This window comes from Talpa europaea (genome assembly GCF_964194135.1).
Source record: "Talpa europaea genome assembly, chromosome: 15".
Lineage (NCBI taxonomy): Eukaryota > Metazoa > Chordata > Mammalia > Eulipotyphla > Talpidae > Talpa > Talpa europaea.
In genome coordinates, this window is record NC_140083.1 from 128,702 (window position 1) to 140,926 (window position 12,225).

Sequence of the window (12,225 nt, forward strand, 5' to 3'; positions counted from 1 at the left end):
GGGTGCGGCCGTGGGGGGCCCCCCAGTGGACCCCTGGCTCCCGCTCACGAGTGGCAGAGGGCAGGACTCGAGTGGGCCCTGGGTGGGGTGCGGCCGGCTCCCACGCCCCTGGCAGGGCTGACGGGTGACCTCTCCCTCCAGTCGGCTATTTTTAGCTCCCATGGTGTCCTCGCTGGGGGCGGCCCCCGCCCCAGGTCCCGGCCTTCCCGCCCCTGCGAGCCGCCGCCCACCGTGGACTCCGGCCCGGGGGTGGGGTCTGGGTGCCGCCTGCGTGGCCTTCTCGGCCCAAATTTGGGAGTGGGTGTCAGGTTCCCGGAGGGCGGGGTGGCCGGCCTGAAGGACGAGGGGACACGCGCCAGAGCGACTGTCCCCACGCGCGGGCAGGAGCGACCCGAGCTGTGAGTAGGGGCAGCGGCGGGCCCGAGGCCGGCCCTCCCTGCCCGGCCCCGCTCCGCCGTGGGGACCGCTCCGAGCCCGGGCGGGGGGGCCCGGGGGTTTGGCGGCGGGGCGGCCGCGAGAGGTCGGTCTGGGAGCCATCGGTCAGCCGCGGGGCGGGCGGGGCGGGGAGTGGGCGGGGCCGGGCGGCCATCCGCCGCGGGGGGGCGGGGCGGGGCGGGGCCGGGCGGCCATCAGCCGCGGGGTGGGCGGGGCCGGGCGGCCGTCAGCCGCGGGTGGGCGGGGCCGGGCGGCCATCAGCCGCGGGGTGGGCGGGGCCGGGCGGCCGTCAGCCGCGGGTGGGCGGGGCGGGGCGGGGCCGGGCGGCCGTCAGCCGCGGGGGGCGGGCGGGGCGGGGCGAGGGGGCGGGGCCGGGCTCGAGACGGGGCGGGGAGGGGCGCGGGCGCGCCAGGGCTCCTCGAGGGGCGGGGGCGGGGCCTCGGTTGGTCTGAGCCCCGCCCCCCCAGGTGTCGGCCAACCCCCAGGATGGCGGAAGCGCACCAGGCCGTGGCCTTCCAGTTCACAGTGACCCCAGAAGGGGTCGACTTCCGGCTCAGTCGGGCGGCCCTGAAACAAGTCTACCTGTCCGGGGTCAACTCCTGGAAGAAACGCCTGATTCGAATCAAGGTGGGCAGAGGTGGTTCTCCCGCCTGGCTGGCTGTTGCTCACGTCCAGGTCCTCCACCCGCCTTGACCAGCGCCTTTGGGGGACAAGCTCTGGGGGGTCGGGTGGGGTGCAGGGCGGCGGGAGGAGGGGATGACCAGCCCTGGAGAGGAGGAAGAGCCCAGCCAGTGAGTGGGGGGAGTTCCCAGCCAAGGGCAGGGCCTCCCACCTGCCCGCTCTCCCCGGCCTGTCCTCTTGCTCCATGAGGGTGCCTGTTTGTGCCCCACAGAATGGCATCCTCAGGGGTGTGTACCCCGGCAGCCCCACCAGCTGGCTGGTCATCGTCATGGCAACAGTGGGTTCCTCCTACTGCAAGGTGGACATCTCCATGGGGCTGGTCTGTTATATCCAGAGATACCTCCCTGAGGGGTGAGAAGTGGGGCCTGGAAGGGCACAGATGTGGGGGCAGGGCTGGGTTCCTGAGCCAGGGAGGTTGGGGTGCCCCACACAGGCCCCTCATGGTCTCTGCAGTCCCGGTTGCACACCTGCAGTCTGTATGTGAGGGCTCAGATTCAGTGCCCTGGCAGGCCCTCTTCTCGGGCAGCTCCCTGAGATGGTGCATGGCTGTCAGGACAGGGCGGGACTCCCCAAGCTGGCCTCCAGCAGTCCCTCCGCAGCACCCCTCCCTCTCCAGCAGCAGAAGCCCCTACCAGACCCCGCAGACCCGGGCGCTGCTCAGCATGGTCGTCTTCTCCACCGGGGCCTGGATCGTGGGCATCGTCTTCTTCCGCCAAGCGCTGAGGCTGCTCCTCTCCTACCACGGCTGGATGTTCGAGATGCACCGCCGGACCAGCCGCCTCACCAAAGCCTGGGCTGTGAGCAGAGGCGGGTGGAGGGACCAGGTCCCAGGCTGAGCCCAGAGGCCTTGCAGCTGGCGGGGGAGGCTGTGGGCACAGCAGCGGGCGTGCGGGCCTGTCCTGGTCCCAGCCAGCCTTTCAAGGGCTTGCTCGTCCCCCTTGCTCCCCGTTCCACCCAACACCCTGCTTTGTGCCCCAGATCTGCGTGCGCCTCCTGTCCAGCCGGCGGCCCATGCTCTACAGCTTCCAGACCTCCCTGCCTAAGCTCCCTGTGCCCACCGTGCCAGCCACCATCCAGCGGGTGAGGCCTGGGGCCGGCGTCCGGCGGGCAGGGTTAGCTGGAAGTGTCCCAGCACAGGGACCGCTCCCTGCAGAGTGGGCTGGAGACAGTGGGCCTGAGGCCGGGGTCGGGAGGCGCTGACCACAGCCTGGCCACGCAGTACCTGGAGTCTGTGCGCCCCTTGTTGGACGAAGAGGGCTACTACCACGTGGAGACACTGGCCAAGGAGTTCCAGGACAAGACGGCCCCCAGGCTGCAGAAGTACCTGGTGTTCAAGTCGTGGTGGGCAACGAACTACGTGAGTCCCTCCTCCTGGCACCCTTGTCCCCCACCCGCCTGCCCTGTTGACATCCCACCCGCCCGCAGGTGAGCGACTGGTGGGAAGAGTACATCTACCTCCGCGCCAGGAGCCCCCTCATGGTGAACAGCAACTACTACGCCATGGTGAGGGCCTCTGGTAGCAGTTTCCACAGGCAGCCAGGGTTCTCCAGGGAGGCCTGAGGGCAAGGAAAGACAGCACCCCCAGAAGAACGGTCAGGAAGCAGCTTAGGGGTCCAGAGACCCAGGAGCCGCCCCAGGCCCTCACGCTGCCCCAGGCCCACCACCCTCCCAGCCCCAGGTCACATCCCTGCCAGGGCCTGTCCTGACTTCGCTGTCAGGAACCTCCCGAGAGCGTCTCTCCTGGCCAGCCCCGCCTGTGTCCTCGCCGCTGCGGCGGCTGGGAGCGCTCTCCCCCCCGAAACTCTAACAGGAGTAGGCTCACCCTACCCCACCCATCAGTTGCAGAGCTGGCAGTGCAGCTGTGGTTGGGTGGGGTGGGCTGGCAGGTGCCTGGTGGGACAAGGGCCGGGCCGTGTCCAGGCCAGGCTGCCACCTGGGCTGTGCTGCTCCCAGGACTTTGTGCTTGTCAAGAACACGGAGGTGCAGGCCGCCCGCCTGGGCAACGTTGTCCATGCCATGATCCAGTACCGCCGGAAGCTGGATCGCGAAGAGATCAAGCCTGTGAGTTGTGGGAGGGCTGGGGCGTGCCTGGGAGGGGAGGCCTTGTCTGACCTCGCCCGCCTCCCCAGGTGATGGCCATGGGCATCGTGCCCATGTGCTCCTTCCAGATGGAGAGGATGTTCAACACCACCCGGATCCCGGGCAAGGAGACAGGTACCGGCCCACGGCAGGCGCCCTCCTGCCTGTCCCAGGTCCTGGGGTCACAGGCGGTGGGAGCAGCCTGGACTGGCCCTGCCCGGGCCCTCAGGCTCAAGGCCGCACCCCTCCAGTAGCTCCCTGGGGGAGGCATCCAGTCTGGCCAGCGGCCCCGCCCACTGCTGACCGTGCACAAACCCCAGAGCTCGTGTCCTGCGCCCTGAAGGGCCCGCACTGGGGATGCTCAGGGCACGGCTTTGTCACAGATGTGCTGCAGCACCTGTCGGACAGCAGGCACATTGCCGTCTACCACAAGGGCCGCTTCTTCAAAGTGTGGCTGTACGAGGGCTCGCACCTGCTCAAGCCTCGGGACCTGGAGATGCAGTTCCAGAGGATCCTGGATGACCACTCCGCACCCCAGCCAGGGGAGGAGAGGCTGGCAGCCCTGACCGCCGCGGGAAGGTGCCGGCCGGGAGGGGTGTGGCCGGCACCCGTGCCTCTGGCCAGCCAGGCTGCAGATGGGGGTGCTGCAGAAGTGGGGCACAGCCGGCTCTGCCCTGCTCTCACGGGGTGGGGGTTGGGGCGGCAGCACCCTCCACGACAGTCCCCTGCCCGCCACCGACTAGGGCTGTCACCCCCCTCCCCCCTCCGCCTGTCCCCAGGACAGAGTGGGCCCAGGTGCGCCAGGCCTTCCTCAGCTCCGGCAGGAACAAGGCCGCTCTGGAGGCCATCGAGCGGGCCGCTTTCTTTGTGGCTTTGGATGAGGAGTCCCACGGCTATGACCCTGAGAACGAGGCCAGCCTCAGCCTCTATGGCAAGGCCCTGCTGCACGGAAACTGCTGCAACAGGTGCGGCCCTGTCCGGTCGCCGCCCTGCCCTGCGGCCCCACAGCCCCGGCCCTCCCCTGCTCCTGCCCCCGCGGCCCCACAGCCCCCACCCTCCCTGGCCTAGCCCTGGCCCCGCGGCCCCCCCACATTGCTCTGCCTTTTGTAGGTGGTTTGACAAGTCCTTCACCCTCGTCGCCTTCAAGAATGGCCAGCTGGGTCTCAACACAGAGCACGCCTGGGCGGATGCCCCGATCATGGGACACCTCTGGGAGGTATCAGGCCCGGGAGGCCCTGCGGGGCGGACTTGGGGGCGAGGGCAGCCTCTCAGCTGACCTCCTCCCTGCAGTTTGTCCTGGCCACAGACGCCTTTCACCTGGGCTACACTGAGACCGGCCACTGCCTGGGCACGCCCAGGCCCTCGCTGGTGCCACCTCAGCGGCTGCAGTGGGACCTCCCTGAGCAGGTGGGGGACACAGGCCCTACCCGCCCCCCACACCTAGCCCGCTCTGGGGATGCAGGGCCCCTGGAGCCCTCCCACAGAGCAGCCACTTGCTGACAGCACCCTCCCCACAGTGCCAGGCGGCCATCGAGCGCGCCTATCTGGAGGCCAGGGCGCTGGCGGATGACGTGGAGCTCTACTGCTTCCAGTTCCTGCCTTTTGGCAAGGGCCTCATCAAGAAGTTCCGCACCAGCCCCGACGCCTTCGTGCAGCTGGCGCTGCAGCTGGCGTACTTCCGGGTAGGCAGCGGCGGGTGGCGGCGGGCGCGGGCGCGCTGCCACGCTCACTCCCTGTGCTCCCCAGGACAGGGGCACCTTCTGCCTGACCTATGAGGCCTCGATGACGCGGCTGTTCCGGGAGGGCCGGACGGAGACCGTGCGCTCCTGCACCAGCGAGGCCACAGCCTTCGTCCAGGCCATGGCCAAGGGCCCCCACATGGTAAGCCCCGCGCCTGCTGCCCGCCCCCACAAGCCCCACAGCCCGCCACCCTCCTCATCTCCACCTCTGCCCACAGAGAGCAGACCTCCAAGACCTGTTCAGGAAGGCCTCAGACAAGCACCAGAACATGTATCGCCTGGCCATGACCGGGGCCGGGGTGGACCGGCACCTCTTCTGCCTCTACCTGGTTGCCAAGTATCTGGGGGTCGACTCCCCTTTCCTGGATGAGGTCAGTGTTGTGGGCAGGCAGGCTCGCGGCCTGGCCGGCTCTCCTGCCCTTCAACCCCACCGGTCCTGGCCCCGGGCAGTGCGCCCTCCTGGGGCTGGTATGCTGGGGCAGGGTCAGATGGACGAGTCACCTCATGTGAGGACCCCATGAGCTGGGGGCCTAGGGCAGGCGGGGGCGGGTGCTAAGGGAGGGTGCAGGGCTGGGGGGCAGCAGGCGGCTGGGGGTCAGGAGTCAGGGGCAGTAGGAGTGGTGAGGCCAGAGAGACAGGCCTGCACGTGAGCTGATGCCCAGGCTCCATGGGAGAGGACGGGGCGGGGCTCCTGGGTCAGGACCGTGGTGGAGCAGGCATGGGCCCCTGCGCCAGCACACGGGTCCAAGGCGCCTGACCGGCTGCCGCAGGTACATGCCGAGCCCTGGCGCCTCTCCACCAGCCAGACTGCCCAGTTCCAGATTGGCATGTTTGACCCGGAGCAGCACCCCAATCACCTGGGCGCCGGAGGAGGCTTTGGCCCTGTAAGTGCCTTTGAAGGGGGTCGGTGGGAAGACCAGGCTCAGGGGTCCCGGTGGCATGTGCATTGCCACCCAGAGGCCGCGCCAGAGCCAGGGCACTGCCCTGGGCCTGCCGTGAGGACCCAGATGGGCAGCTGATGCCTGGCACACGGGCCCCAACTCTCCCCTCTCAGCAGCCCGGGTGGCACCTGACCGTGCCCGGGACCCCAGAGGGTGTCTGCTGGACAGCCCAGGCCCCCTGCGAAAGCACCGTGCTGCCCTGCAGGAGCACGAGAGCCTCCCAAAGGAAGGAGTTACCTGGGGCCCGGGTCACCATCCTGGGGGCCAGACTGCAGGGAATGCTGGCCTCCACCTGAGAGTCCTGGCCGCGGGGAACCGGGGTATCTGGGGTGGGACCTCGTCCTTTGAAACTCGTGGGCAGAGCCAGGGTAATGTGGGGCCTCCAGACCAGCCTGCCCCCCCCCCCCCCGCCACCTTCAGGTAGCAGACGACGGTTACGGGGTTTCCTACATGATCGCTGGCGAGAACACCATGTTCTTCCACGTCTCCAGCAAGTTCTCAAGCTCAGAGACGGTGAGTTTCTCCTCCCCATCAGCCTGAGGCCCCTGCCTGGCTGGGCAAGCCCTGGCTTGGGGACCAGAGGGGCAGGGGCGCCTGCAGGCAGTCTGAGCTCTTGGCCCCACAGAACGCCCAGCGCTTTGGGAACCACATCCGCCAGGCCCTGCTGGACATCGCCAGTCTGTTCCAAATTCCCAAGGCTGTCAGCTGAGGGCTGGGCGGTGCCAGCTGCCCTCTCATCCCCAGACGAGGCGGCAGGCCCGGGGCCACCTGCACACATGGTGGCGCGCACAGGCTCGGCCTGAGGACAGCTCTGGTGCAGGCTCCTGGGTCGGTTCTGCTCGCCGAGGGCCCAGGAGGTGGAGGGGGTTGGAGCAGGGAGGGGATTTTGATTTTTTTTTCCTTGCTGGACACAATTAAAAATAAGACTGTGGAACTCTTTCTTAGCCCTAAAGAACCTGTATTATTTGGGAACTAGAAAGCCTCCCCTGCCCCAGCAGCCAGTGGGTGGCACGGGCAGGGCTGGACGGGCAGACGTGTACTCTGCTGCGAGGCGCATGACTCCGTGGCCCGTCCTCACCCACACGTGCGCTCGGGATCAACTCCTGCTTCAGGCCCTCCAACTGTGCCCTGAGCCACTGTGTCTGCAGAGAGTGACCCCCTCCATGCCAGGCTTGCCCTCTGCCCGCCGAGGACTGCACAGACCTGGGCCGGCCTCCTGGGCATGTGGGGGTGGGCTGCAGGCCCGAGGCCGGCTGCCAGGGGCTATGTCTGGAGGGGACACCAGGAGCAACCAGAGCAACATAGGGTCCTTCCCTCGGGGCGGCTTTTCTATTAAAATAAGATGAGTTGCAAACAAAAAGTACTTCTCGGGACGTGTACACTTGCTGGAATGATCTAGATCTCAGCCCTCGGCCAGGGCTGGGCTAAGGTGCAGCCCTGCTCTGTGCTGGATTCTGTGGGTCAGGCACAGCCTGCCCATGGCAGGGGTGGGGGGGTGGGGGGTGGGGGGGCTCCCTTCTTGGGGCAGGCAGGTGGCTGTGGAGCAGAGGGGCCAGCAGGGCGGCAGGAGGCCTGGGGCTGCACAGGGCTGATGGTTCATCAGGCACTCAAGAGCTCTAGGAGCAGCAGTGAGCTAGACCGGCCCCCTCCCTGCAGCGCAGCGTCTAGAGAGGGAGACAGGCAACAAACAAGAAGAATGAGTAAATTACATGGTGGGGCCCGTAGTAATGAGCAGGACAGGAGAAGCCAGAAGGGGAGGGAGCAGGAGGAGGCCGGGCAATTCGGGAGAGCTGCGGAGGCAGGCCTCTGAGGCCCTGTGATCACAGGCCTCAGGGTGGAGCATTCCTGGGGGCCAGAGCTTCCCAGAGGAAGAAGGACCTGGAGGGCAGACCCTGGCTTCTCCAAGCAACAGGAGGCCACTGGGGTTTGAGTAGAGGCCATGCCTGACCTAAATGTTGATGGGGCAGGCCCCAGCTAGCGCATGACATACCCAGACTGGCCATGGCACAGAGACTACGGGTACCAGGACTGCTGTTACCGCGACCCCTGCGGCAGGGTTGGGAGAAGGATGGACTTAAGCCGAGCACTTGGGAAGCGCTGACTGCCAAAGGAACTGGCAACCCAGACAGGGAGGCACTGAAGGAAACTCACACTGCTGATTTTGGGTGGTTGGTGATTAAATGAGACTTAAATGTTGAGTCTGACTTGCCTGCCCTGAGGAACATTGGTGGGATTGCCTCCACACTCTTGAAAAAATAAACCGAGAGCTGAGGAGTGACCGAGGCCCCATAACAGCTCGAAGGAGTTAACCCTGAGTGCACCCAGCAGGCCCAGGGCAGGCCCCAACCCCAGTCTGTCGATCAGTGCAGAGCTTTTCTGGGCTCCCAGCGATGCCTTCGGAGGTTTGTGTCTCAGGTGCCTTTGTAACCCGCTCTGGGATGGCGCTGGGTGTCTGCAGGCTTCCGGGGACAACAACCTTCCCGGCCCGGGGAGAACTGACTTTGCAGTATGCTAGCATTTAGCTCATGTTGAGACTCAATCAAACATGTTTACACCTGATTTGTTCTTGGTTAAAATATACAAAAGGAGAAACCACAGTCCTCAGTGGAGGCATAAGCCTACGGTAACAAGCCATCAGATCCAGGGGGCTCCCTGTACCCCACAGGTCCACCCATCTGCCTTCATGCTGGTGGCCACAACAGTTAAACCCCCAGCAGATTCATGCTCATCAAAGATTCAGCTGCAGGGCCTCTCTGGGAGCGCAGGGGTGAGTCTCAGCACTGTCAAGCTGTCACCAGCCACTGGAGCCTGAGTGCAATCTTCCCAGGCAGTGACCCGCAGGGTGCAGCAGCCCTCTCCTGTCTCCCTGTTGCTCCCCCCAGCAGTGTCTCAGTGGATCTGCTTGCTCTGCTCCCCTCTCTGTCTCTGGGGAATCCTCTCACCCCTGCACCTCCGGCCTGCACCGGTTCTTGTACACATAAATAAATCTTAGAAAGAAAAAAAAAGACTCGGCTGCAGAGGCCATGCCTTGCAGGGAGCCTGAAGTTGCTGCTGTGGGCACCAGCTCACAGGCGGCGTGGGACTGGGTGAGGCTGGCACGGCAGAGGTTCGGCTGGGCCTGCCTGGGCAGCGGGCCTGCCAGGCCTTGGCCTGCAAGGGAAGCCGGGAAGTGTAGCGTGCGGCGGACAGCAGGGGGCACAGTGGCCCATACTGAGGCCTGCGGGACCCCCTTTCTTGGTCCCACACATTCCAGCCCAGTTGTTCTCCCAGGAACCTGCGCCCCAGCGTCCGCCTTCCCGAGGGGGGCAGGCTGGCCAGCCCGCGCCCGCGCCCGCCTTCTCAGGCCGCGAGCGGCTCCTCTTCCCTGCGGCTCCTTCGCTGCTCCTCATCGGCCGGTCCTGGTTTGCTCTTCTGGGGCGCCGCGTGGGAACCGAGTGAGGGCTGGATGGAAGCACGCGGGCTCACGGGTGGGAAGGGCCGCGGGGAACCAGGTTGGGAAGGGGCGGCTGGCAGCTCGGCCGGCCGGGTGGGCGCGCGCCCGGGGCCAGCACTGCCGGGCGGGCTCCGCCAGGACAAGCCCCCCGGGGCCGGTCGGCCGGCCCAGGCCTGTGGGCCCTGGAGGAGTTCCCAGGCCGCGAGGCCGGCCCGCCACCCCGGTTTCCAAGCAAGTCCACGAACGCCCCGACTCCAGCCCCGCGCGAGCGCCCTCCGCGGCCCGAGCCCGCCGCGCCTCCCCAGGCGCGCGCCCGCGCCCCTCTCCCGACGCGCGGGGGCCCGGCGCCGCGCACAGGGAGCCGGGGCCCTCGCCGGCCCTCGCGCCGCGCGGCCCAGGGCGGTCCCGGGCGCGGGGCCCCCGCGGACACCGACAGGGCAGGCGCGGCCCCGGCCCCGGGCGCGGGTCGGGCTCCCCTCGGCCTCCGCCCCGGCCCCGCCCCGCCCCCGCCCCGCCCCCGGCTAGCCAATGGGCGCTCACGGCGCCGGCGCGGCCCTCCCGACGTGGGCGTGCCACGCGCCCAGGCCCCGCCCCCTCCGCGGGGCCCACCCAATGAGGGCGAGGGGCGCCCGGGGGCGGGGCTGGTAACGGAAAGGGGGCGGCGCGGCGCCGGCGCCTCCTCCCGCCTCTGGAAGCGGCGGGCGACGAGCTCCGGCGGAGCCCGAGGTGAGCGGGCGGCCCGCGGGCCCGGCGCCGCGCCCCCCGCACGCGGCCGCCGCACCCCACCCCGACCCTCGTCTGCTCGCCCGCACCCCGACCCCGGCCCCTCACCCCGAGCGCCGCCGCCCCTCACGGGCCTCCGGAGCCCGCCGCCTGGCCCCTCACACCCCGGTCCTCGGCCGTCCCCGCCGCCCGCGCTCCGGCTCTGCCGCTCGCGGGGTCTCCCCGCGCCCCCCGGCCCCGCCCCAGCCCTCGGCTTCTCACGCGGGTCCCCACAGCCCCCACAGACGCCGCCCCACAACCCCCCACAGCCCCACAGACGCGGCCCCACGACCCCCCACAGACGCCGCCACAGACGCCGCCCCACGACCCCCCACAGCCCCCACAGACGCCGCCCCACGACCCCCCACAGACGCCACCCCACGACCCCCCACAGCCCCCACAGACGCCGCCCCACGACCCCCCACAGACGCCGCCACAGACGTCGCCCCACGACCCCCCACAGACGCCACCCCACGACCCCCCACAGCCCCCACAGACGCCGCCCCACGACCCCCCACAGACGCCGCCACAGACGCCGCCTCACGACCCCCCACAGCCCCCACAGACGCCGCCTCACGACCCCCCACAGCCCCCACAGACGCGGCCCCACGACCCCCCACAGCCCCCACAGACGCCGCCTCACGACCCCCCACAGCCCCCACAGACGCGGCCCCACGACCCCCCACAGCCCCCACAGACGCCGCCCCACGAACCCCCACAGCCCCCACAGACGCGGCCCCACGACCCCCCACAGCCCCCACAGACGCCGGGAGGGCCCCTCCCGTCCGCCCACAGACGGCCGCCCATGGCCTCTCACGTCCCTTCACTGCCCCCCACGGCCCTCAGCCGCACCCGGGGCCCAGGCCCTTCCCCGCCCCGACCCGGGCTCCCCGGCAGCCGGCGTCCCCCCATTTCTCGTCCCCAGAAGGGCCCCATTCCCTCACGGCCTCCACACCTGAGGGACCCCAGCCCGCCCTCCGCGCCCGCCAACCCGCCCGCTCCCCGCGCCTTTTTTCTGCCGCCCCGGGGTCCCCGTGCCGCCCCTCGGCACCCTGGGCGCGCCCGCGTGAGGGGGCCGCGGTGCACCTTCCCCGGAGCGGGGTCCCCTGGGGTGCTCCCCGCCGCCGGGCGGGCAAGCGGGACTCGGCCTGGGCCTGGCGCCCCTGGGCCCCGCCCGCCGCCCTCAGCCCCCCAGGCCGCCCCTCTCGTTCCGCCTCGGCCTGGCCCCTCGCCTCGCCCGCGCCGCTGCGGCTCCTCGGGGCCGGTGTCCGGCGCTCCTCGAGCGGCCCCGAGCCGGCCCGGCCTGCAGGACGCGGCGCCCACGGCCGTCCCTGCACAGAAGCGCCTCCGCGGCGTCTCGAGGCAGGGCCCGGCCGGCGCCGCCCGCGACCCGCAGCCCCGCGGCCTTGCTGCGGCCCTCAGCACCCACCAGGGCGCAGCCCAGGCCCAGCCGTCACACCCTCCTCTGCCGCCCAATTCCACACACGGGGCAATGGCCTGGCCTGTGACCGCCTGGCCCCTCCTGGCTCCCTGGGCGCCCAGCCCACACTTGCCCCAGAGCCTTGTCCCCTTCCCTCCCCCCCCAGACAGGCACCCCATGTGCTCATGCTGGTTCCCCACCTGGAGAGAGGCCCCCCACCAGGCCCCATGACGCTTTACTTTCTCTATGGCACGGTCACCCCCTGCCTGGGGCCCACTGGTGTTGCTTCCTCTGCCCAGTGAGCGCCGCTGCCCTGGCCCTGCCCGGCTCCAAACAGCCCGCGGGCCCCCGCGAAAGCCTGAGGGGCTTGTTTTCTTCTGCTCTGGGTGCTGACCGTTTGAAGGCTTCTTCCTAGTCCGTTTTCCCTCGTCCTTTTATACGCTCACTGGGAATTGTTTCATCTCTTCCCACAATGTCTAAAGCTCCTCAAATCTTTACTGTCCGCTTAGCCCCTGCCCAGGGCTCTCGGGCTGCATTTTAGCTGTTGGAATCGCTCGGCCTGCACAGCTCTGAGGCGCCACACACGCCGGCAGCCCTGCGCCCAGCACAAGCCTCCCTGCCCCATCCTTCCACCCTCATCCATTCCTCTCCGTGGCTGGGTCTGTCCCAACAGGGGGCCCAAGCCTTCTGAGGCGATCCCGAGAAAACAGTGCGGGTGAGCCCAACTCGGGGATC

The 12,225-nt window shown here is 69.1% G+C and overlaps 1 protein-coding gene across 2 annotated transcripts; it reads left to right on the top strand.

Moving 5' to 3' along the window:
* Window positions 1-921: 921 nt before the first annotated feature.
* CPT1B (carnitine palmitoyltransferase 1B) lies at window positions 922-6,584 on the top strand (the record flags this gene model as incomplete). 2 transcript variants are annotated; one of them, XM_084254539.1, is made up of 18 exons in its annotated part: window positions 922-1,062; window positions 1,328-1,467; window positions 1,736-1,913; window positions 2,095-2,196; window positions 2,336-2,473; window positions 2,542-2,619; window positions 3,070-3,177; window positions 3,246-3,330; window positions 3,579-3,774; window positions 3,975-4,160; window positions 4,306-4,411; window positions 4,486-4,602; window positions 4,713-4,877; window positions 4,942-5,076; window positions 5,153-5,305; window positions 5,705-5,818; window positions 6,296-6,388; window positions 6,501-6,584. In XM_084254539.1, the coding sequence occupies 18 exons, from the start codon at window positions 922-924 to the stop codon at window positions 6,582-6,584; spliced, it is 2,319 nt and encodes a 772-aa protein (XP_084110665.1). The 2 variants fall into 2 exon arrangements, with proteins under 2 accessions (XP_084110665.1, XP_084110666.1); XM_084254540.1 differs by lacking the exon at window positions 2,095-2,196.
* Between the last annotated feature and the right edge of the window lie 5,641 nt (window positions 6,585-12,225).